General features: G+C 42.0%; 1 protein-coding gene across 1 annotated transcript in view; it reads left to right on the forward strand.

Moving 5' to 3' along the window:
- Nucleotides 1-26874, forward strand: part of hcn2b (hyperpolarization activated cyclic nucleotide-gated potassium channel 2b) — a 51669-nt gene that overhangs the window by 17105 nt on the left and 7690 nt on the right. Inside the window, exons 4-7 of the mRNA XM_007240131.4 lie at nucleotides 9551-9769; nucleotides 20243-20389; nucleotides 20580-20820; nucleotides 25373-25537. Coding sequence (XP_007240193.4) covers nucleotides 9551-9769; nucleotides 20243-20389; nucleotides 20580-20820; nucleotides 25373-25537 — 772 coding nt within the window. The remainder of the gene's footprint in view (nucleotides 1-9550; nucleotides 9770-20242; nucleotides 20390-20579; nucleotides 20821-25372; nucleotides 25538-26874) is intronic.

The raw sequence follows: 26874 nt of genomic DNA on the forward strand, positions 1-26874 counted from the left end.
ACACTTGTGGTGGTGCTTAATTATGTAGTTATTGTTAGCAAATGTACTGAAGCTCAGTGTTTACCTGATCAGCAGAAAAATAGCCAGTCTGTTTTCATACAACCGTTTCCATATCTGCAGTTTTTGCGTGCTGCTGTTCATACCTGGCAACCCTGAGTGTGGAAATGGAACTTGGGAATGGTGGTGAGCAGATCTTATATACAGATTTCTAAGACATACTGCACACTTCAAATAAAAAAAAATGTCTGAAGTTCAGCATGTTTCCTTAATATCTGATAATACATCCTGAACATGTTATGAATTACATGTTGTAATTCTGATGAATATAAGAAACCCTACTGAGTCGTACTTTGAGTTCATAGAGTAGCATTTTAAGTAAGTCCTTCTCATTTTGTCATGTCTGGTGCTGAAAGCACGTCTGTGTCTCCCACATCCAGCTCTATCTGCGATTCTCACAGTAACAACTACAATACCCAGAACGCACCACTCCATGACACAACACACACTCCCGATCACATGTCACGTCACATGACGCCACCAGGAAGCCCCGAGTACTGATTACTCAGAGTATTTAAGGACCATGCTCACGCTCACACCTCGCCGAGTATCTGTTTGGTAAATCCTACAATACAAAGCGTTTCTCTTGCCCTTGCTATTTTCCGTGTATGATCCTGTTTTTGTTTTCTACCGACTTTGATTTTTGCCTGCTCCCTTGTGTTGGATTACCGTGTATGACCTGGACTGTTTATTGTACTTTGGATTTTTGCCTAACCTGTGATACTGCCTTTCCGTGTATGAACTCTGGACTGTCCTCCGTTTATGGTATGGTTTCTCTACACTGTGCATTTTTGGTATTGACCCTGTTTCTGTTGACTACCCCTGTTTACTCTATAACTTTAATAAAAGTTATTTTATTGTATCTGCACCAGTCTCCTTCCTGTCTGGCCCTGACAAGATACTCGGCCGTAATGACAGAGACTGCGGATACAGAGTCTATTAAGTCTGGTTTGGCTAACCAGGGTCGGCTTTTAGGTCAGCACCAGCAAACGCTCGCTGGTGTGACCCAAGCTGTTGACGAGCTAGCACGCCACCAGGTTAACCAACAGCAGCAGCTAGCCGAGATTATGAGTCACCTCCGGGGTTTGTCCACCCAGAACCCTAGCCCAGTGGTTAGTCCTGTAGCCAGCCCTAACAAAACCACTACTCCCTTTTTCGCTGTGTGTAAACCCGAAGTCTATGACGGAAACACTGAGAAATGTAATGGGTTTCTGCTCCAGTGCTCCGTGTTTTTTAGCAACTCACCTCCTGCTTCTGATAAAGCTAAAATCGGGTTTATAATTTCTCGACTGTCTGGCAAGGCTTTGGACTGGGCTACAGCTATTTGGGAGAACATTTCTGAATCCAGCTACGACACTTTTTTGTCTATTTTTCGCAGCGTTTTTGATCATACACGCTATGGGCAATCTAGTGGAGAGCTTCTGATTACCTTGAAGCAAGGTAAACTATCTGTGGCAGCCTTTGCTCTGGAGTTCCGTACGTTAGCTGCTAGCAGCGGTTGGAACGACCCTGCTCTCATCTCCATGTTTCGACACGGACTTAACCCTGAGATTCAAAGAGAACTTGCATGCAAGGACGACTCACTCACCCTGGATCAGCTGATCGCTCTGTCTATCCGTCTGGATCAGCTCCTTTCCCGTAAGCCCAAAGCTGTTAGCCACACTCCTGCGGTTCGCCCTGCACTACTCCAGTCCGGGAATCCAGTTCCGGAATTTGCGCCTGCACCCAGCCCTGAGCCCATGGACATCACACGATCCAGACTATCCGTCGCTGAGAGGCAGCGTCGCATACGCCTTCACCTGTGCCTCTATTGTGGTGGTCCAGATCATCTAAGGGCTAACTGTGAACTCCGGCCCAATTCTGCTCAAGCGTCTGCTCTGGGACAGCGCGTGGAGAGTACTCCACGCGCTAACGTGGTATGTACCCCTGTTTCTAAACTTAAAGAAAAATGTTTCGTGTTGCCTGTTATTATTACCACTCCAACGGATGTTTTTTGTGTCTCAGCGCTTGTAGATTCTGGGTCGGAGGGGAACTTTATCAGCCTGGATTTGGTGGAGGAGCACGCCATACCCACGAAAGTTCTCTCCAAGTCGATCTCCATCCATGCCATCGATGGAGAGACTGTACGCTCCAAACCTGTGACCCTGCAGACTCTTCCTCTCACCCTTCAAGCCAGCGCTCTACATGTGGAACAGCTCTCTCTCTATGTGCTCCCACGCACAGAACATCCACTGGTTTTGGGAGCGCCATGGCTAAAGACACACGACCCCGTCATTTCATGGAGCCTGGGAGACATCACTGCCTGGTCTCCTTTCTGTCGTGAGAACTGTTTATCTTTAATTTCACTCTCTTTGCAATCTACCTCTGTCGAAAGCCCTAATTCTGTAGATACCCCTGATATTCCCTCCGAGTACTATGATTTTTCTGATGTGTTTAGTAAAGCTAAAGCTACTGAGTTACCTCCGCATCGCCCCTATGATTGCTCTATTGATTTAATAGAGGGTTCTGTACTGCCCAAAGCTCGTGTGTACCCATTGTCTCGTGATGAGGAGAAGGCTATGGAAGAGTATGTTAGTGAAGCTCTTGCGCAGGGTTTCATTCGCCCATCCAAATCCCCAGTTGGTTCAGGTTTCTTCTTCGTGAAGAAGAAGGATGGGGGTTTGAGACCCTGCATAGATTACAGAGGCTTAAACGACATTACTAAAAAGTTCGCTTACCCGCTCCCGTTAATCCCAGCAGCTCTCGAACAGTTACGTAATGCCGTGTACTTCACCAAACTCGATCTCCGTAGCGCTTATAATCTCATTCGCATCAGGGAAGGTGACGAATGGAAAACGGCGTTTTCCACCACCAACGGCCACTATGAATACCTGGTCATGAGCTACGGTCTCGCTAACGCCCCAGCTATATTCCAGTCGTTTATGAATGACATATTTCGCGATCTCATTAATCACTCTGTTGTCCTTTTTATAGACGATATCCTTATCTATTCACCAGATCTCCCCACACACATTCAGCATGTCCGCCAAGTTCTCCAACGCCTGAGAGAACATAGTCTGTTTGCCAAAGCCGAGAAATGTGAGTTCCACACTCAAAGGGTCACATTTCTCGGCTACGTTATCAGTTCCTCCGGTGTCCTTATGGACGATGAGAAAGTAACTGCCGTTACTAATTGGCCAGTGCCCCAGACCATTAAAGAACTCCAGCGATTCCTTGGCTTCGCTAATTTTTATAGGCGGTTCATCCGTAACTTTAGCTCCATTGCTGCGCCCCTGACTGCTCTCACTAAGGGGGCTGCTAAAATCCTGAAGTGGTCAACCGAAGCAGATCGCGCTTTCAGTGAGCTGAAAGCTGCGTTCACTTCAGCCCCTGTACTTAGGCACCCTAATCCCGAGTTTCCCTTCGTAGTGGAAGTGGACGCTTCCGAATCGGGTGTTGGCGCGGTTCTCTCTCAGCGTAGTGGGTCGCCACCCAAATTGTTTCCTGTAGCCTTCTTCTCACGCAAGCTTTCCCCTGCGGAGCGTAACTATGGGATAGGGGATAGGGAACTTCTTGCTGTGAAATTAGCTCTAGAAGAATGGCGTCACTGGCTGGAGGGGTCCGTTCATCCGTTCACTGTGTATACTGATCACAAGAATTTGGAATACCTCCGCACGGCTAAACGACTTAATCCGAGACAAGCACGTTGGTCTCTTTTTTTCTCTAGATTTAACTTCTCGATCTCGTTCCGTCCGGGAAACCGTAATACTAAAGCTGATGCGCTGTCCAGGGTTTACAGCACTGTGGACAGCGCATCCCAGCCCCAGGAGGCTGAACGCATTCTTCCTCCCTCTGTTCAGATCGCAACCATTCAATGGGAGTTAGACGATCAGATTCGCCAAAGTAACGCTAATCAGCCCAATTCTGAGGACTGTCCTCAGGGTAAAACGTTCGTACCCGTTCAGTTTCGAGACAGGCTCATCACCTGGGCTCATTCCGCTTTAACCTCTGGTCATCCTGGTGTCACACGCACGTTACAATTACTCTCTGCCCGTTACTGGTGGGATTCTATGCGTGCTGATGTTCACTCTTTCGTTACCTCCTGCTCTGTCTGTGCGCAATGTAAAACGCCTAAAACCCTTCCAGCCGGTAAGCTACTACCTCTCCCTGTACCTGAGAGACCTTGGTCGCATATAGCGGTTGATTTTGTTACTGATCTGCCTGTATCTGAGGGTTATACTACAGTTCTCACTATTGTTGATCGTTTCTCTAGAGGGGTTAAATTTATTCCATTCCCAGCTCTGCCTACTGCCTTCCAAACTGCTCAAGCTATTTATATGCATGTATTTAGACACTTTGGTATCCCCGAAGATATTTTGTCTGACCGTGGTCCTCAATTTACTTCTCGTGTGTGGAAGGCATTTTTTGAACATCTCGGTGTACATGTCAGTCTCACTTCTGGGTTCCACCCTACATGTAACGGTCAATGTGAGAGGGTTAATCAGGAACTCGGGAAATTCCTCCGCACATACTGCTTCAAACATCCCACTGATTGGTCACAATACCTCGTCTGGGCTGAAATAGCACAAAACTCCCTAGTTAACACTACCTCTGGCCTCACCCCCTTTCAGTGTGTTCTGGGTTTTCAGCCTCCTCTAGCTCCTTGGACAGCGGTGTCCACTGATGTGCCGGCTGTGGATGAATGGATGAAGTGCAGTGAGCAGGTGTGGGAAGACACGCATCGTAAAGTCTCTGAGGTACTGCGCGTGTACAAGGAGCGTGCTGACAAGCACCGTGGTGACAACCCAGACTACCAACCAGGAGATCGGGTGTGGCTCTCTACCCGGGACTTTAGGTTTGAGGGTAGTTGTAGAAAGCTCCTGCCTAAGTTTATTGGTCCTCTTAAGATTTTGTCACGTATTAATGAAGTCACTTACAAGGTGGAGTTACCCCCTCAGTATCGTGTTAATAATTCTTTCCATGTATCTCTCCTCAAGCCTATGGTCCCGGGTCCGCTCGCTGACGCTGCACCGGCTGATGTTCCACCCGCGGCTGTGGAGGGGGAGGGGTCGTCCACGTATTCTGTCCGGGAGGTGCTGGATTCACGCAGACGTGGGGGTGTACTCCAATACCTTATCGATTGGGAGGGGTATGGTCCGGAGGAGCGTTGTTGGGTGGCTGCCAAAGACGTGCTGGACCCTGCCTTGCTCGTGGAGTTTCATGCTCGTTTTCCTGGTAAGCCTGCTCCTAGGCCCCGTGGACGTCCCAAGCGTCCTCCGACCTCCTCTGCTCCAACTCGTCGGGTTTCTCGCTCTGGTGAGCCCCGTCTGTCTGGCACCTCCGCTCCGACACCTGCACCTCCCGCCGGTACTCCCTGTCCGCCGGGTGGTCGTCGCCGGGGTCGGCCCCGTTCTGCCTCCGCTCCGGGCCCTCAGGGGGAGGGTACTGTCATGTCTGGTGCTGAAAGCACGTCTGTGTCTCCCACATCCAGCTCTATCTGCGATTCTCACAGTAACAACTACAATACCCAGAACGCACCACTCCATGACACAACACACACTCCCGATCACATGTCACGTCACATGACGCCACCAGGAAGCCCCGAGTACTGATTACTCAGAGTATTTAAGGACCATGCTCACGCTCACACCTCGCCGAGTATCTGTTTGGTAAATCCTACAATACAAAGCGTTTCTCTTGCCCTTGCTATTTTCCGTGTATGATCCTGTTTTTGTTTTCTACCGACTTTGATTTTTGCCTGCTCCCTTGTGTTGGATTACCGTGTATGACCTGGACTGTTTATTGTACTTTGGATTTTTGCCTAACCTGTGATACTGCCTTTCCGTGTATGAACTCTGGACTGTCCTCCGTTTATGGTATGGTTTCTCTACACTGTGCATTTTTGGTATTGACCCTGTTTCTGTTGACTACCCCTGTTTACTCTATAACTTTAATAAAAGTTATTTTATTGTATCTGCACCAGTCTCCTTCCTGTCTGGCCCTGACACATTTGAATAAGCAAACATTACTGGGCTTAAAAGTGTGTTTTGGAGTGTATGGAAGGAAAGTAAAAGAACATCAATGGACCTATAATTATGTTAAAAAGTGTTTTTACACCAGTAAATTTCATGCCAAATGCGGTATTTAGCAATTGTAGCACTTTGTTAGTTACCATGGACCACAGTGTCAGCATATTTCCCTGTATTTTAAAAAGACTAGATGCCCTTCAGATTCTAATATAAAATTGTGGATTGCTTTAAGAGGAAAGCAGAACCTCTACTGGGCTAACAGGGATGAAGTGCAGGAATTTGCATATCATATTATATCCTGAGCCTCTGGGCTGAATGGCCTCAGTATGGAACTTGAATTTATGGCAGATTGATCAATGTCTCCCGCACAGCTTAATGAAAACAGCATTGATCTAAATTGATCAGCTTTATTGATTAAATGAACAGATCACATGTTCAGGACCTGAATAAACAAAGCTGGCTCTACTTACAGTTGATACATTAGTGTCATAACAGAACAACACTTTCACCGACCCGTCACAGCGCCCATACCTAACCCTGTCCACCACTGAAGGTATAATTAGGATGGCTTGTTGGATCTGTTCACTGAAGAAATGGAAGAAAGTCATCTGATCAAGTGAGTCAGTCTCCAGTGTGTGACTTTATGAGCTCGAATTATAAAAAGTCTTTCCTCACAACTTACAGGACTTCAGTTCTAATATCTTGAACTTTATGTAGAACTATAGGCATTGTCCCAGGACAGAGTGCCGTTCCATGTCTGGGCATATAGACTTACACACATTCACACTCACACCCATGCATATATAAACATTAGGGCAATTAAGAGTAAGCAAATTACAGACACAGGTAGCTCTTTTCCACGATGTGGAAACAGCACCTAATTTTGAACCGGTTCGCCTTATTTACACCAACAAAGTAGGTTCATAAACCAAGAGTGTTTGTTTCTAGGGGGAACCAAAGATTGCTAGGTTCTTCAGCGCGAACCATGACTGCTTTTGTTCACCACCGCTGCTGTGCAATGCCCTCTGTTGATGACGTATGATGTGACATTTTGGTGCTGAAACGCACTACGGTTCTTATAAGCCTGAACTCTGATTCAAGAACCAGTTTCTTTTGGTGGAAAAGCGCTAAGGGAAAACCCAAGACCCGAGCACTGATGGCAAAAACGCTAACCACCAAGCCTCCAATACTTAAATAAAAGATTTACTTGTTAATTAAACTTAGTTATAAGAAGAAACACACTGAAGTCTAGTCTGTCAAGAAACACCAGGGCGGGAGTACAATTTCCCATTTTTTCTCTCTGCCTTACTGTTCCTCTAATTACCCATCACTTTCTTTCCAAGCATCCCCTTTTTCTCTCCTACCGTGTTCCTTATTTGAAGTCTATCTCGACCTCCTTGACTTTATCTCTCCTATACAGTGTTCTGGTCTCCTGCCTGGCCTTCCTCACGCCGGCTGAATGCAAATCACAAAGAGCAAATTTGCGTAGAAACCCACCGGACCAGCGCGGGAGAAACCTGATGCTGTTTTAACGAGGAGGCCGATGGCTCCCTGCAGCAGCTCAGAGAGCGAGCGAGAGAGTAAGCCTGGACATTAGCCTGGCTGAAAGATAAACAGCGCTGCTTCTCGGCTGCCTTTTTAAGGCTGAATAAAAGAGTGTGGGTAATGAATCTATCAGGTTGGCGGGAGAAGCAGATATCAGGGAGCAGACTGTAAGACTCCTTGTCACAGTAGGGTTTTATTGAGGATGGAGGAGGGCTCCTCCTGAGCCAAGATTATAACACAAAGGTTAGCATCCTGGAGGAAGCAGAGGCGAGGAACATGTGCAGCTCTGAAAGTATAAAGTCCAAGAGAACTGCTCTGATCAGTGTAATACACTGATGTTTATGAACTGTATTGGGTGCAATACAGTCATGTCCGAAAGCATTGCAATAACACGTTTGGATATACCCGTTTACTTCCTTTGTGTGTATTGGAACTAGGGGTGGGCGATATTTTTTTGCGATTACGATACTCTTGACGATATAACAAAACACTGAATTACAAACAAAAATTCAAGAATATACTACTGCAACAAAATTACATTTTTAAAAATTATTTTAAAAAATAAATAAAATTTATTTTATTATTGTATATGATATGATATGGCACACCCCTAACTGAGATATTTAAAAAAAAAAGATCAGATTTGTAACAGAAATCAATGATCCAGAATGTCATGATACTAATAATGAACTCCAAATATCTCCATATATCCAGGATTAAAGTAAAATAAATGATACTGGACAAATGTAATGTGTCTCTAGTAGATATATAATGAAAATGAGAACAGTGTGATTTTTTCTTTTGATAAAAACAATAAAAAAGTAGTACCCTGATGTGATAATTAGGGGTGAGTGATATGGCACGGTACAGTTTATAATATCGTTCACGATATTATAATTATTGGCAATATTATCGAGTACGATATGATATGACACACGTCTAATTGAAAAAATTAAAAAAGACAAGAACTAAATATGAATTTTACGCAAAATCTCACAGGAAACTTTTTCAAAATTGTGGGTAAATACATTTGTTTCAAGCATGTGAACTGTGTAGTAGAGAAGGAGAGAAGTGTGTGCCACACTAAGCATAGTGCACAGAAATAGATAAAAAAAAACTGTCTGTGTATTTGAGAACCATTCCATACACTGTCAATTCATTGTCTACGTCCAAAGCATAATCAAAAAGTTCATAACCCATGGCACTGTAGCTAACCTCCTTGGATGTGGACGGAAAAGAAAAACTGATGAAAGCTTGCAACTCAGGGTAGTCCAGATGGTGGATAAGCAGTCCCAATTAGATTCCAAAGACATTCAAGCTGTCCTGCAGGCTCAGGGTGCATCAGTGTGAACTATGTGTCGAAATTTGAATTAAATTAACTTATTTTCTGAGGAAAAATCAGGGGTACAAACACGTTCTGCCATAACTGTACATAGACAAATCTATCATGCTAACAGTTAAACACGATTGATTGCCCTGCATTGGTCTCCAGTTATGAACCTCAGGATATGAGATCCTGAGATATTGAAATCCTGTCACTGGTATTGAAACATTTTCCATTGCAATATGTACTGAAATAAATTTTTCAGCCCTATGTTTAAGAGAGCTGTGTATGGTCGTTAGGCAATGAAGAATGCATAGACAGTGGTTAATTAATGCAATTTGATAAACTTTAAAAAAATTTAACCAAACCAAAGTTTGATAGAAGGACCATGCCTGAAGCTCCTCTTTTCAGTCTTCTAGCTTTAAAGAAAAGGCCTCCAGGGTTCCATAAATGTTGTCTGCAAAGATAGAAGACTACCTCATGTTTGATAAATGCTGATTAACTTTCCTGTGTTCCGTTTTTTTGCAAAAAAACAAGATTTGTGTAATTTGTGTAATGCTGACCTTTTGAATAAATCTCTGTATCTTTCTGTCTCTCTTCTCTCCTGTCTGTGCAGAATGACTCGTGGAGTGAGTTGTACTCCTTTGCCCTGTTCAAGGCCATGAGCCATATGCTGTGTATCGGGTACGGACGCCAGGCCCCGGAGAGCATGTCTGATATCTGGCTCACTATGCTCAGCATGATCGTAGGAGCCACCTGTTACGCCATGTTCATCGGCCATGCCACCGCCCTCATCCAATCCCTGGACTCCTCACGCCGCCAGTACCAGGAAAAGGTGGGTCTGATAAGGGGCATCACTCAGTGTTCCTGAGGGTAAACTTAGAGCCTTAAATATTTGTTTTATCCAAACAAGGCTTGACAATTAATACTGTGTTTGGTGATGTTGGACATTGTTTCTCAGATAAACACATTCAGGTTTCTCTCAGCCAATCTCTGAGCTTGTCACAACCAACACAGTTTGACCTGAAGTTACATCTGTTTTAGTGTGTTCCAGAAGGATGGGACATTATATGTCCAACATTTCCCGATCCACCGGATAATAACAGTAAAAGAACTGTTTTCAGTTGGAGGACAAGTAGAAAGTGGATTGAATCTGATTTTCTACTGATACCTATACCACTAAAATAAGTGCTGTAGTTTGAAAGGGTTAAAATTACTGTATATTTCTAAAATCCTAAAAAGAAAATCTCAAAAAAGTATCACTTACAAATGTGTAATTACTCAACCAGTAAACGTTGTTATTTCAGGCTTTACTATTTCTTATTTTGGGATACAGAACAGGATCTTTAGTAAAATAAGAAGTCAGAAGTTTAGACACTCCTTTTATTTATTGTTTTTCTTTATTTATGTATTTTTTTACATTGTAGATTAATGTAAAACATTAAAACATTTAAGGGACACATATGGAATCATGTAGTAAACTAAAAAAAAGTATTTAAGAAATCTATTCCAGGTGACTCTACCTCATGAAGGCACTGAGAAAATACCAAGAGTGTGCAGATCTGTCATTAAAGCTAAATGTTGTACTTATAAGAATCTAAAGTTTAAAACATCTTCTGTTTTTTTTAACCCTTTTTTGTATTCATGTGTAGTTGTAATGTCTTTAATAGTAAATTAGAAAGTGAACAATCATAAAAAGAAAAAAAGAAACACATTGAATGGATGTCCAAAGGTTTGACTGGTACTGTATATTAAAAATGGTTAGTAGTTAAGTCAGTTTCTCACCATTTTAAATGAAAGTTCTTGCATTCTGTTGGCCATACCCCCAAAATTGAGGCCTTATTTGACAAACCATGATGTCAAATGATGTCCCCAAAAGAATATAAACAGATTGCATATATGCTGCTTGATTTATTGCTCTCATACCTATGTCTATTACAGTAGACAAAAATATTTTTTTTGCTGGGTGTCAGCAGGATATTGAAGAAAAAAAGCCAATTTCCAAAAAGTTGGTCTACTGGGAGCCTTAACACTCTGTAGATAAAGGGGAAAGGGGAAGTCAGCTCTTCCAGGTTAGGTCAGTTGTTGTTCTGCAAATCCACACAGGACAATAAATTAGATTCTGCTCCTCCCTGTAAACAACAGCAGCAGTCTAAATATCACGCCCCTCCCAGCTCAGGGTGACGCCACACAACTTGGTGCGGTTCTTCCCGTGCGAGGCGGACCTGCAGACGACTGTTTCATGTGTCCTCGCTTGTTTGATGTTGGCAGATCAAAAGCGACGACCATGGCTTGTTTGGTGAGGACGGGTCTGCTCAGACAGGCCGCAGATACAGCAGGGAACTCTGGGTATTCTCTGAGACATGGTGTCCCTCTCATCTGACCCGTTGATCGCCCCTCCCGCTGCAGTAATTGGTGTCTCTTTGATTCTAATAGCAGCATCTGGCTCTTGTTTACCGCCGTGTCCTCGCTTTGCAGTTCCTCTCCTCGCGTCTCTGCCGATCTGCTGCTGTCAGATCTCCACCTCTGAGAAAAGTGGACGCTTCTCTCCTCTTTCTCTTCCTGGAGAGAGATAATCACAGCGTTTCTGGGTCGCGCTACAACCTCAGAGAATAGCAAGCGCGAGTTCCAGGAGAGACTGTATTTTCCAGAGAGCCGAGAGAACGGTCTAACATTAGTGGAGGGTTCTTGAGGCCAGCAGTCAGTTCTCATCAGGGACGTGTGAGTGATGCGGACAGACGACGCAGATAAGAGATTTTCCTCTTGTTTTGCTACCTCAGGAAATGGAGGCCTTAGTCATCATATGTGGTAAAAGCAGTGTCCCGAATATGAACTCCCACGCGTCCCCTTATGCCACAGATAAGGCTTCGACTGTATTTGGGGTGAACTAAAATGAACACTTTTTCCGAAAGCTGAATACTGATGTTGCTTTTTTTGCAAGTTTTTATTGATGATTATTTATTTATTGATGATATTTATTATTCCAGTTTCTACCAATTTCACCATAGCAAAAAATTTATAAGCCTAAATGTGTTTAACCCTCCTATTACGTTTATTTGATATGTGACCTGAAGTATGCTTAATTATCCAAAAGATGTCTGAAACCAAAAAAACAGCAGTGTTAATATTTTTACTAACTTTATTGCTAATTATTATATCATTGTTTAGTGCAATAGTGTTTCTTATTCTAACAGGTAATGCTTCAATTAGGATAATTCACTCGTTTTCATTTAAAAAAAAAAAAAAAACTTTTTTTAATGTTTCACTACTAAGATGGAAGATAAACCATTTTATATTATATGTTGGTTGTATTAATTAAGGCAAGCAGTAACATAACAGGAGGGTTATCTTGATTAATATAGAAAAACGTTATTCAAAACTACTATTTAAAGATAGCTATTGAACACTTTTTTTTTACATTTTTAACATCCAAGGAGATATACCAGCAAACTACCTCATCAATGCTACTCTAGTCACACATTTACCTCATACATACATAGTAGTGCTATTTTAATCAATAATTTACTTCAGCAGTGCAACACATTTACCTTAGCAGTGCTATTCTAATCACACATTAAAAGTAGTAGTGCTATACTATTGATACATTTATCATTTAATATGTTATTCTAGGAAGATCATATCTGACAACATGTTAAAGTCTAATGGTGCTCTCTGGTATTTACTGTAATGAGTTTATATGAACGTATACAGGAAGGGGCTAGATTAAGTCTTCAAACGACTTCATCTTCAAACAAAGAGAGCTTAAAGAGGGGAAAGGGGGTCTGAATTTCTCAGTTAATGAGGATTTTCTATTACGAATCCCTTTAACCTTAGTTTTTATATCTAAATTGGGCTGGTGTCCATGGAGGTCAGCAACTTCAAACCAAGAGATATCATATATGAGAGAAGTTTAAAGAGAGGTCGGGGGGTCTGGATGCAGATTAAGTGTGTTTTGGGCTAAATTTCTCAGTTAATGAGGATTCTCTACTAATAATCCCTGAAACTCTAGTTTTTATACCTGGATTAGGCTTAAACTGAGTCTAACATCTTGGACTTTAGTCTCCCATTGGTCTTTGGTCTCCCATTGGTCTCCCATCTAAACGAGTTCAAAGTGGAGTTTAAAGAGGGGTAGGGGGTTTTAATAACGCATTAATTCCAGTGTTGTGGGCTATATATTTCTGTTAATGAGGATTTTCCATTATGAATCGTTAAACTCTAGTTTGTATACCTGGATTAGGCTTAAACCGAGCACAAAATCGTGGCCTTGGGTGTTCAAGCTGGTTAGCATCTTCAAACGAAAAGAGATCCGAAATGATGGGAGTTTAATCCCCGTTTTGTTATGGGCTAATTAGACGTAAATAGGATCCAGAATCATGGCCTTCGTTTTCCTGGCAGCTCAGCATCTCCAAACCAAGATGCTGTTGTGCTGTATGCTTCTCTACTGCTCCAGATTGTTTGATAAAGTATAGAATAAGGATGTAACGTAGCTCGACAAAGGGCCTGTCACGAGAGCTCATCTAATCTCCCTGCAGGCGACAGACATTTCTCTTTATTAATCATTATCCAGCAGAGCTGAGGAGCAGCACGCAGGAGGGAGCTGTCTAACGCTCGGACGGTTACGACGGCAGCACACACACGCAGAGCGCTCTTAAGAGCCCGACAAAAGCCATTCTTTGAGTAAGATAACAGGAACGCGCTCGACAGATGCCAGTTCTGTTTCTGTGATACCGAGCAAACAGCCGCTAATGATGGTGGAGCTGGAGATGAATAGAGCTCAGAGAGGTGATGGTGGTTGTGCTGGAATTAGGCTCCCGTTAGAGATGATTTGTAATTAGAGAAACTCTATGTTGTAGTACACTCACAGCTCATTATAGAAAACATAGAAAAAAGCCTTTACTCTTTAAAACAAGCGAAAATAAACGAGTTAACACACACTAATATATCGATATGTCAGAAGTCATCGGATAGCATTCTGCAACTTGATTATAAAGTGTTACTTCTTGTAACAGATTGGGAAGGTGTTAGTTGTAAGTTGTAAGGTGTTATTACTGTATGTGAGAGAGGTTAAACACTGACTGGCCAGCATGCGCATGGCAAGTGGACAGTGCATAATGATTATGACCAGTGGGATCTGGCTAGAATTGTCAGTGCAAGCAGACAGGCAACTCAAGAGTCGAAATAACATCAATATTTAATGTAGGCAACCCCACACACATATCCTGCAGATGGATTAAGCATTCTCTAGCTTCCATAAGCATTATCCATGCATCAAAAATTTTGAAAATAAAACCATTCTAATGTGAAACTTTACAGGTATAAAATAGTCTTTAAAATGTCCAGATGATTAAACAAAACTTGGGTTCTCAACTTTTGGTTCTTCAGTTCTTATGTGGGTTGGTGTCCAGCACAGTTTGATTGTTTCCTTTAGTTAAAAACTGCTAATAAACCTTACAGTTTTAACAATAAAGAAACGGTGCATTGCAACCCCTGAAATGGTGAGATAAACTGTAGGGTTGTGTGGTGTCAGATGTGCTTTTTTATATGTTTAATCGCTGCATTACATTGTGTGTTCGTCTTTCTCTCCCACGCTCTCTCTCATGTGCTGCAAGTCCCACCCGCACACAAACCTCATTGGTCAACTAATCATGAGGAGAAGAGACCAATCAGGATGCTCTATTAGTCACTTTCTTGTGTGTGCTCTCTCTCTCCCCTACTCACCTAAAACCCCCCATCCCCCAGGTTGACAAATCTTCTGCTCCCACATCCCCCATCTCCTTGACTAACCAATTTTCTGTGGGAAACCCTGAATCAGCAATCTGTGCTGGAGACGAGCCCTCTAGAACAAGAAAAGAAAAATTAGAACTGAAGAACGTGAGCTGTAGGTGATTCGAAAACAAAATTTAAGCTGTGTTATGTGAACAAAACCACAGACCTCTTAGCATTATAATGAATCAGTGAGTGGGGCCAAACTGCAGTACGTAATATGGTAGTTTATTATATTGCTATGGGAGTTGTGTCATTTATTATGATAAATACACTGACATGTTAATCTCACTAGTTAACTATACGGTTTCTTGGCAGTGTTTAAGTAATGGAAACCATCAAATTGTGTTGGACACCAACCCACAGAAATTGAGAACCCAGGCCTTGATCAATCATCAAGCTGAACAAATCTAGAATCTTACAAATTATTTTAAATTAGATTGGTTTGATTTGCAGTGTTTTTCATACAATGACATGCCAAAAACCATTGAACACAAACTAGTGTCATATCCCACAACTTTAGCCATGTCTTAAATGGATGAACATTGCAGTAAGTCGCTTGTCTATTCAAATGGACAGTTCCAGCTAGAAGCCTCCGGTCACGATCATTACCACCCCTTGCACTGCCCCCCTGTGTATGTTAATGATGTTTTTATACCTTCTGTGATTATATTTCTTTTATAAACATGACACTGTGAATCGAGAAATGTGGACACACAACAAGCGTAAATTGTCCAATTTACGTTTGACCTCCCATAATTCACTCGCCACCTTCAACTTGCTATTGGCATGCTTGGTAGTGTTTAACCTCATTCACAAGATAACACCTTACAACTTATACAGATGTGTGTATTCCATACTTTTTTGTATGTCAGTGTACAATAAATCAAAGGATGGTCTGAGCTTCTAAACTAAGGGCAGATGATGGTGTGTGGATAGTGTCAGGAATGACACAGTGGAGGGTCCGGACACCAAAGCTGGACATGAGCGAGTGTTTACATTTCCCAAATAGTTCAAGCTCTGTTCTAGATATGGACAGCATGTTCTGCATGCTTTTATGCACATCCTGACATAGTGACAAACACACAGAGTGATATACAGCACTGTGGTCTGCCTGCAGGTTCCACTATTATCACCACTTTGTGTGCCTGTGTTTGTCTTGGTTTGTGTGTGTGTGTGTGGTCCTTGTTTTCACACACCACTGCAATGTGATGAGACAGCAGCACCCTGTCCCTCACTGTCCGTCCTCTCCAAATCACATCTCGGCCCTCTGCGTCTCCGGGAAGACAGATGCGATGCCAGAGGACATCACAGCAGAGGACGTTAGTCTTTATATAAGAGAATTACTCTCACTCACTCACACTGCTGCACTGGTCCGCTGCTCTGCTGATTCCAGAACAACACATACTCACCATACACTCCCAGCTACCATCTGTACAATCCAGAGATCCTGTGGTTTTACAGATATTTCATATCTGTATAATTACATATTTAAATGTCATACTCTTTGTTTATGGTCAGTTACCTGCAGTAATGTATACTAGGCATGGGACAATATATTGATATTGTATTGCGATATTCACTATATTGCCAATCATTTCCATGATTTCCATGATATTAATATGGGCATCAAATATAAATATTGTTATTGAAGCACTGGCCCTTCAATCTGACTTTTACTAAAGTCACTGCTTCATTACTCCATGTGGTGATGCTAATCAAATAAATAGGGTAACCCTTCAAATTCTGTGAAACTTTGTATTTGTATTTGCCTATTTAGGAGTATTTTTTCCTCCTCAGCAAAACAGTAGCTCTAATCATGAAATGTTACTTCACTGGATGGCTTGGGAATGCCCACACCAGTATAAATTATGAGGTGTTATCGAGTAAGGCCTGATAAAGGATGCCAGATGGATGGAATATTCCATTTCTGATGTTATGCAGGTGTTTAATATTCCTTAAACCACAGAGTCATGTTTGTGCTGGAAATTAGTATCCCATGACTTTTGCCATGTCCCATTGAAGCTATAGCAGGCAGCACTGACCTGCAGGATATGCATGTCTGCTGTCCTGCATTGAATGTAGATTGTCGCATGGACAATGCTAACGCTGTCTACTGTGGGTGGTAATGTCTTCAGTGATGCTTTTCCCAAACAAATGTGAGACTTTGGATCAAAGAATGTTAAATGCTTACATAACTTCAAAAATGCAGTGTCCCAATCCATCTGGCATTCGCTATCAGACCTCTATCAGACTTTAACACATAATGATTATTCACATTATCTTGCCATGATTAACCACACTCATAAGATAACACCTCACAACTTATACCAGTCTGGGAGTTCCCTAGCCATCCCTTGAGGTAACACTTCAAGATCAATTTACATACTGCTACCCCATGACACATTAGTGTATTTAATATATTTGATATATTTGCTGTTCTAAAGTCAGAAATAAGCTAATAATCGCTATAAATGACAGAAAGCTGTTAAAACCCGTTCCTGTGATCCGTTTCTGAACATAATCAGACACCTGACTTTTCCTCTCTCTGAACCCGGCCATGGGATTAGCGGACAGGCAGGGCAGGAGAGCATGCGGATAAGGAAGAAGGGCATTTTGGAATCCTCTTGGCTCATTTCCCTTCAGACTAAGCTCTTATCCAGAGTAATTAATTAAGATTTAATTAGATTAGTATTCGATGCGGATTACACAAACAAAAGGTTTGATGAAATTGTTTTATAACAGAGATTTCCTTCTTTCACCTCTGAACACCAGCTCTCTGCCAGAGGGAGGATGAGTAATACCCTGGGCGTGTGTGTGTGTGTGTGTGTGTGTGTGTGTGTGTGTGTGTGTGTGTGTGTTTGTGTGGGTGTGTGTGGGTGTGTGTTTATGTCTCTCTGTAATGCACACTTCATGTCTATGCCTGTATTTGCTGAGATGGACGAGCAGCAATTCTGAGAAACATGCAAAATGCTCAAGAGGGAGTGAGAGAGAGCAAATAGGAAAGAGTAAGAGAGAGACAGAGAGATAGAGAGAGTGAGAGAGAGAACCTGAGGAAGATACAGTGAGAAAGACACAGAAAGAAACTATAAGAGAGACTGAGAATGTGGGACTAAGAGAGTGAGAGATAGAAGAAGAGATTGAGAGACAGAGAGAGTAAGAGAGAGAACCTGAGGGAGAGACAGACAGAGACTAGGAGAGAAAGACTAAGAGTGTGGGACTGAGAGAGTGAGAGAGAGAAAGATAGAGAATAGGAGAGAGAAACTGATAGATAGAGTAAGGGAGTGAACCTGAGGGAGAGACAGACAGAGACTAGGAGAGAGCGACTGAGTGTGGGACTGAGAGTGAGAGAGACAGACAGCGAGACAGAGAGACTCAGAGAGGTTGTTCTAATGTTGATACTGTATGTGATTGCAAGATTTTTACATCCAGTAAGTTAATTGATACAAGTTAATTGTGGTGCTTCTGTGTGGTGATATTTGCATCCTAGATGGTTGGTATGGTGTTGTTAAGCAGTTGCCATGTTGGTGCTTGGTGGTTTGTAGGGTGCTGATAGGTGGTTGCGCTGGTATCCTATGTTGATGGTTGAGCGTTCCAGTGTATTTGGATAAAAAAGTATGACAAAATGTTTCCATCCTTTTAATTTTTATTCTCCTGTATTATTAATTTTGCTGTGTCTTACATAAGTTATAGAATGCCATATTGACCCTGGATATGATTAGTTTGCAAGGACAATTCAGGCCAGATTCTGCCAGTCACCATCATTACTTAACACTGCACTGTCCTCAGTGTGGAAATGCATTAATCTAGTATTCCAGGTACATGAGTGACACACTGTGAATCGAGGAATGATACATGCCTGCAAAACTTCACAAATGGAATGTCTTATCCATCTGGCATTCACTATCAGCAACAATTGAATTAATAATCAATATAATCAAAGAGCTATATACAATTATGCATCACACAATTAAACTAAACCATCTGAAGCTGGTTCTGTGTCTGCCCATATCACAGTGTCATGTGACTGCAGTATAGAAAGCCATGTTTGGTAAAAGGTTACGTTGGTACAGAAGGTTGGTCCTTTAAAGGAGACGGTTCTGGAAACACTGAGAGCTGCTGTCAGGCTGTGAGGATTGACCCCTGACCTCAGTGTGTGTGAGTGCTGCGGTTCTGTGTGCTGCGGTTCTTCACCCAGGAGAAAGAGAGGCTGAGAGAGAGAGAGAGACTTGCTTATATAAAGCAGTATATAAAGCAGGGATTTCTGAGGAACAGGACCGCTCTAATACGGCTTTACAGCGAACGCTGTTCTAAACTCAAATATACACACTTCAGTATGACCCCGCTGATATAAGCAGAAACACTGCATTAAATATCACACTTAAAATAACTCTGATCATTCCTGAAGCGGGACACACAGCGCACACACTGACACTGTTGGGTAGTTGAAGTGTGAGAGTAGTTTAAGGCTGCGTTAGGAGGCTCATCTCAAGTAAAGAGCTTTTACTTTAAAAAGATTAGTCGTCTTTAAAGTTTAATCTTTTTTTTTTTGGTCTGTTAAATGAACAGTCAGTAATAAATGCAAGAGATGTGTCTTGCTCTGTAACTGATCAGTGAATGTATATGTTTAAGTGTCCAAAATTTCCATCTCTACTATGCTAGTGGTAGTGATTTACCCAGCTATGGTTAGCAACCTTGCTGAAGCTCAGTGATTACCTGTTCAGAAGAAAAATAGCCAGTCCACCCGTTTCCATGGCTGCAAGACAATGTTTGCATGCTGCAGTCTATACGTGGCAAGCCTAATTGTGATAATGGGACTGGGGGAATTGTGGTGGGCACATTCAGAGTCCACACCTCACATAGATTTCATGACACAGAAACCACAAAGTTCAAATAAGAACATACTGGCTTATGCTTTATGCTTTTTTTTTTTTTTTTTTTTTTTTACAGTTTTTCACCTTTTGAGTGAATGCTGGAATATATTGACTCTGGATAAGCTTTTGGACCAACAATCTATCTATTTATTTATCTGTCTGTCTGCCTAGATAGGTAGTTAGGTAGGTAGGTAGATACATAGACAGACATACAGACAGACATATATATAGACAGATATAACATCTATATTTAAACATAAGTGTGAGTGTTATTGTAATATCTATGCAGTTTGATGTTTGAGTCATCATCTGATAATCACAATCACTGCACAAATGCAGTTATTTGTGGTGGATAAAAAAAACAGAAATAGAAAAACTTGTTCTTTATTTTCCTCCTTCTGCTTTTTCAGCGTCATCATCTCACATGCTTTAGCGTCTCTCACATCCACCATAAATAACCCCCCTCTGATGGCTCCAAAAATAGTAGTACAGTTTGTAAAGAAAAACTAGCTTGTTTTTTGTATGTTGTTCTCTGTTAAAGTGTGCTACTGCAGTAAACTGAGGTGACGAGAACTGACCCTTCATTTGTTCTAACACTCTGAAGCAAAGTCCACCATATGAAGCTGATTAACCTTTCTGCTGCTGCTGTTTCTGTTTGTTCTCCTCCTCAGTATAAACAAGTGGAACAGTACATGTCCTTTCACAAACTTCCAGCAGACTTTCGGCAGAAGATTCACGATTACTACGAGCACAGGTATCAGGGCAAGATGTTTGATGAGGAGAGTATTTTGGAGGAGCTGAACGAGCCACTGAGAGAGGTAAAGCTCTAAATTCATCTCATCTCAAATAATAAGGAGACCCAAACACTCTTTAATATAAAGATGACTCCTTAATGAAAGCTCTTTTTGCGTCTGTGTTTGTGTTAGAAATAGATTTGATAGTGACTTCTGACTTCTGACATTATATTGATGCATTCTGTGTTATGTTTCCGTTCACCCTTACAAAAAGGAAATTGTCAACTTCAACTGTCGCAAGTTGGTCGCCTCCATGCCACTGTTCGCAAATGCTGATCCCAACTTTGTGACGGCCATGTTGACAAAACTTCGATTTGAGGTCTTCCAGCCACTGGATTACATCATTCGCGAGGGAACCATTGGCAAGAAGATGTACTTCATCCAGCATGGTGTTGTGAGCGTCCTTACCAAAGGCAGCATAGGCATGAAGCTATCTGATGGATCTTACTTTGGAGGTAAAAAAACAACATTGAAGTCATAAAGTCCCAACTTCACTCAACAACAGCACAAAACCCAAAACCATCAGCCCCCAAAAATACTAGGAAACACTTAACAGCACACATCACTGATTAACAATAGCACAAAACAGCAGCTAACAATACCCAACAGTAACCAACACCAACAACACATAACAGCACCTGACAACACTCAACAGTACCCAGCAACCCCAAACTCCCAACAACACTTAACAGCACCTAGCAGCACCCAACAATGTTCAGCACTCAACAGCTTCCAAAAACACCCAACAACACCCAGGTCACAACACCCAACAACACTCAATGTTAGCAACAGCATCCAACAGCACTTATCAACATGATCAACACCCACAACACTCTAAAACAACCAGCAGCACCCAGCAACACACAGCAGTGCCCAGAAACGCCCAGCAGCACCCAACAATAACACCACCACCCAACAGCACCAAAACACCAATAATACCACTTACACATGGCAGTACCCAACAACACCCTACATTAGCCAACAACACCCAACACCAGCAGCACCCAACAGCACACAGCAGTACTCAACACCAACAGTAACCACCAACAACACTTAACAGCACCCAATAACACCTAAAAGCATCCATCAAGACATGACGGCACCCAACAAGACCATAGAAACAAAAAAATAATGGGTTCTGCTTATAGTAAACTGATTTTTTATAATTAATAAACTTAACTCTGATCTTTACGGAGTTCCATATTTCAAATAGCCAAGATTTTACCCACACCATGACTGTGAACAATAAAAGGGCAACTTAAACAGCTCTCAGAGCTTCGCTTGAACTTCAGCAATAAATGTTTCCACTTTCACTCCAAAACTCCCATACCAGTAATGAGGCGAGGCAGAGAAGAACAGCGCTGACATTTCCACATGACTCCTCAGTCTCTCCCTCCAGCAAGCTCGTCCCACTTTAAAGGCCGTCCTGCAAGCTCATTTGGTGAGACTGGCGTCGTTGATCCAGAAAACAGCAGAGACCCTTTCCAGAGTATTTTAGGGCACAGTCTGGGAAGGAGCAGAAGTTCACCATGGCTGTGAATGTGCCAGAAGCCAGGGGTACCAAAGCAAGGCTACAGAGACGAACCGCACACGGCCAATTAATAACATCTAATTAGTCCAGCCGGAGGCAGGCGACAGCGCGATTTGTAATGTCAGCTGTGGAGATTCCCCTATTCAGGGAACCATTAGAGCATTAGGTAGCCAACCTTTACTACGCCTGACAGAGTCTGAATTAATCAGGGTGCTGGTCTGATTATTCATGGCTATTTAATTATGGTGTGGCTGTACAGTTTCCTCCAAACAAAGCCATCTTATAAGTAATCTTATAGTTTACTGGCTGGTTGGACCTTCGCTGCGGTTCATGGGTTAGAGCTTGCAGAGTGGAATCAAACACATAAACCTGTCCTCAATAGCCCTGTGCTCTAACCACTCAACCACCACTGTCCACAAAACAAAACAAAACAAAACAAAAAAAAATATATACAGTGAGTCCAAGAAGTATTTGATCCCTTGCTGATTTTCTTCGTTGGCCCACTAATAAAGACATGATCATTCTATACTTTTAATGGTAGATGTATTCTTACATGGAGAGACAGAATATTAAAAAGAAAATCCAGAAAATAAATCTAAGGAATATATATTAATTGATTTGTATTTCATGGAGTGAAATAAGTATTTGATCCCTTAGTATTCATTAGCAGTTCTGGCTTTTACAGACCAGTTAGACACTCCCAATCAACTTGTTACCTGACCTGAAGCCACCTGTTCTCACTAATCACTTGTGTGAAAAACACCTGTCCACAGAATCAGACAGATCACACAGATTTCAAGTCTCCAACATGGGTAAAACCAAAGAGCTGTCACAGGACCTCAGAGTCAGAATTGTTGACCTTCACAAAGCTGGAATGGGCTACAAAAAGATTAGTAAGGTGTTGGATGTGAAAGTAACAACTATTGGTGCAATTATCAGAAAGTTTAAAGAGTATAACATGACAATCAACAGACCTCGGCCCGGTGCTCCAAAGAAGATTTCACCTCGTGGGGTGGCAATGATGCTGAGAACGGTCAGAAATCGTCCTGCAACCACTCGGCAGGAGTTAGCAAATGACCTGAAGGCAGCTAGGACCACAGTTTGCAAGGAAACAATTGGCAACACTTTGCGCAACAATGGATTCACATCCTGCAGTGCCCGAAAGGTACCCCTGCTGAAGAGAGCACATGTGGAGGCGCGCCTCAAGTATGCCAATGATCATTTGAAAGATGAACCAAGTTATTGGGAGAAGGTTTTGTGGTCAGACGAGACCAAAATTGAACTTTTTGGCCTCAACTCCACCCGCCATGTGTGGAGGAAGAAAAATGCTGCCTATGACCCCAAGAACACTGTGCCCACCGTCAAGCATGGAGGTGGAAGCATAATGTTTTGGGGGTGTTTCTCTGCCAAGGGTACAGGGCTACTTCACCGCATCACTGGGAAGATGGATGGAGCCATGTACCGCACAATCCTGAGGGACAACCTCCTCCCCTCTGCCAGGGATCTGAAAATGGGCCGTGGTTGGGTCTTCCAACATGATAACGACCCTAAACATACAGCAAAGATTGGCTCAAGAAAAATCACATTAAGGTCATGGAGTGGCCCAGCCAGTCGCCAGACCTCAATCCGATCGAAAATCTATGGAGGGAGCTGAAGGTCAGAGTTGCCAAGCGACAGCCCACCAACCTTCATGATTTAGAGAGGATCTGCAAAGAAGAGTGGGCCAAAATTCCCCCTGGTGTGTGTGCTAAACTTGTGGTTAACTACAACAAACGTCTCACCGCTGTGCTTGCAAACAAAGGCTTTGCCACTAAGTATTGAGTGTGTTTGGCAAGAGGGATCAAATACTTATTTTCCTCATTGATTTACAAATTAATTAAAATATATTCTTTAAAATTATATTCTGCATTTTTGTCTTGATATTCTGTCTCTCCATGTTAGAATACATCTACCATTAAAAGTGCAGAAGGATAGTGTCTTTATTAGTGGGCAAACAAAGAAAATCAGCAAGGGATCAAATACTTCTTGGACTCACTGTATATATATATACTTACTAACTGCCATTTGTTTCATATGGAATGCAGGGTTGAGACAGAAACCCATTTTCTTCTATAGATAACAAACAGTTTTAGAACTGCAGTTTTTGTGTAAAGCAGGAATTGTGCTTGTAGTTTTGCAGTATTGCAGTACCAACTAATGAACAAAAACACCTGCCATCACCTCTGAATACAGTTTCGACTGTGGTTGGTTCGATTGCCTGGCTGGACCTGGACCGTTTTGGATAAGACTCCTAAATCTACATTTCTCCACCTGTATTACAAGGTTTACATGTAAGAGTTCTGAATGGGAGTATCAGATAAATGTAAACAATCAAAGTCAATTCCATATTTGTTTCTGTCAGAGCAAGCGCAATTTTATTTATAAAAGAATTTCCACTAATTAAGACACAGCTCAATCTATAATCATATGTTTATTCAGCTTGACAACTCCGTTTCCACAGAGGACTTTGTTCCCTCCAAAGACTTTTGCTAGCAGTGCTAACGGCCTCTTTAATGATGGTGAGCTGTGCCAGCTTTCACTTTGAAGCGCGGCCATGTCTCCTCCTGTGTGGATCCCACTTGTGGAGAGTCCTCTTGACTGTGTGATAATTGAACCGCCTCTTCTCAGCGCCGCGTATCTCCTTCTGCCCCCTCTCAGAGGAGAATAGAGGAGCAGGAGCAGCAGGGTCATTTCTGAACGTCTGAATGCTGAAGTTTTAGAAATATTGAAGGAGCAACAATAAAACTGTTCTACATATGTGGAAAACTGGACAAAGCATCCAGACAAACCATGCTGTTTTTTTGTGTTGGGTATTAGCTAACTCCTCAACTAGCTAACCCCTAGCACATATATTTTCACTACACCCTTACAGTGTAAGAAACCATCAAAAAGACTAAATCAAACTAATTATTGTTTATTTTTGCTGGTTTCGCTGGTGGTGTGACTTTTTGGCAGATAGTATCCATCATACTGAGCTCCACTGCTGGGTTAGAAGTCCTTAGCGACTGCTTTTGCCACTATAACAGGAAGCAGGAAGCAACAGCATGGTGAAGGAACCGTCAACGCTGCATGTTTAACCCCTAAAGGGCTGGGCTAATGAGATGTAGTGATTAATGTTCAGCAGTAAGATATGAGGTTATGTGTCAGTGTAAGGACATTCTGAAAGTCTGTTTTTAAAATGCAGTGTTAATATCATCTTAATTAACTCAAGAGTGTGATCAAATTACTATCTGTCCAGCCATCTAACTATGGTACTTCAGGATTCTATAATTGGAACTTACTGTCTGGTTTACTGTTCGGTTAGTAATGATTCAATGAAACATTAATACTATAAGAAAAGGTATAAAGTGAAATATTACCCAGCCGTAATCTGATCTGTTATAATCTTATAGTAAAATGACTCGCTTCAAGAGTTGTTCCTTCTTTTTCGGTTTCAGAGATCTGCCTGTTGACCCGTGGGAGGCGTACAGCCAGCGTTCGAGCAGACACCTACTGTCGCCTCTACTCACTGTCTGTGGACAACTTCAATGAAGTCTTGGAGGAGTATCCTATGATGAGGAGAGCCTTTGAGACGGTGGCCATTGACAGACTGGACCGGTTAGGTAAGAATAGGGGTGTCTGTTTTTTTGCTTGCTTTAAATTGCTTGCTTAAAAAAATTTGGAATTATGAATAAAATATATAAATCCCCAAATCTGAAATGGTTGGGATTAGTTGTGGGCCTCTCAGCATCTCAACAGCATAATGCCTCCAGGGTTCTTACGTAAGTATCGAAAGTATGGAAAAGTGTGGAATTTGATTTTAGAATTGTCCAGGACTGGAAAATGCAAACTATTGTATAAAAAAGTAGTGAAACAGTTGGAGCTACCGTGTGGGTCTTACCCAATCTACAAATTATTGATTATTGTTTCTAGTAAATTCAGCATGCCTTCTGAGACATATACAAAAGCGTGAGACAGAGGGAAATAACAGGCGTATGAACGAATAGGGAGTAGTGGACTACAGAGTCTACATGGCACCCCCTTGAACCCTAGGCCAATTATTTTGCTATTAGAACTAATACAGCAACTATTGTGGATTGTGGAGTTCCACAGGGTTTAATGGTAGGACCCATGAAACAGTAAAGAACTGAAATGTAAGATTAGATACAGGTTATCCCAGATCAACCACTAAACACAAACAAACCTGATGCTGAAAATTAGAAGTAAAAACCTTTTAGATTTCAATCATTAATATTTCTGAGCATGCATGAAATTTTCTGAGGTCATCAGGTGGGTGTACCACCCTGAAATGCTTTGCGTGCCACCAGTGGTACACATAAAATTAATAATATCTAAAAAAACAACAAAAAAAGCACTTATCAGTGCAAGCCTAAGCTGATCACACTTCAAGCTCTACAGTGTGAAATTAATGCCAATAAAAAAAAACTTTACTGTGCAAAACTGAAGCTTCGTATTAACTGAATCCAAAAGTGGCATTGTGTTTTCTGGGTTTGGAGGCATCTGGGATGAACCATTACATAATGATGATAAACAAGTAAATGATTAAACAAATGTATTATTATTTAGTGTTCGGTTTAATTATCTTTGGTGAGCACCTCATGTTTAACAGCAAGGTTCTTAAATTGGATTTGAATCAGGTACTTGTACAGATTGTGTTAATTATTCTTTGTGTTAATTGTGTCCGTACCTAAGGAGTGAGAATCTTATTTGGATTTAATGCATTCTAAAGAAATGCATTAAAAACATCAGAAACAAGCAGTAAACACAGGTCTCTGACGTTCATCTGAGCAGTTCTTTTTATAGAGGACCGCTTTTACAAAGCAAGGCGGTGGATTGAGATTCCCCCAGTAATTCCCGACTAACAAGATATATTTAGCCTCTGTTTGTGCTGGAATTCCGTCTCCACTGTGGTTCCTTTATTCGTTCAATGCAAATCTGA

Source organism: Astyanax mexicanus, chromosome 16, assembly GCF_023375975.1.
Source record: "Astyanax mexicanus isolate ESR-SI-001 chromosome 16, AstMex3_surface, whole genome shotgun sequence".
Taxonomy (NCBI): domain Eukaryota; kingdom Metazoa; phylum Chordata; class Actinopteri; order Characiformes; family Acestrorhamphidae; genus Astyanax; species Astyanax mexicanus.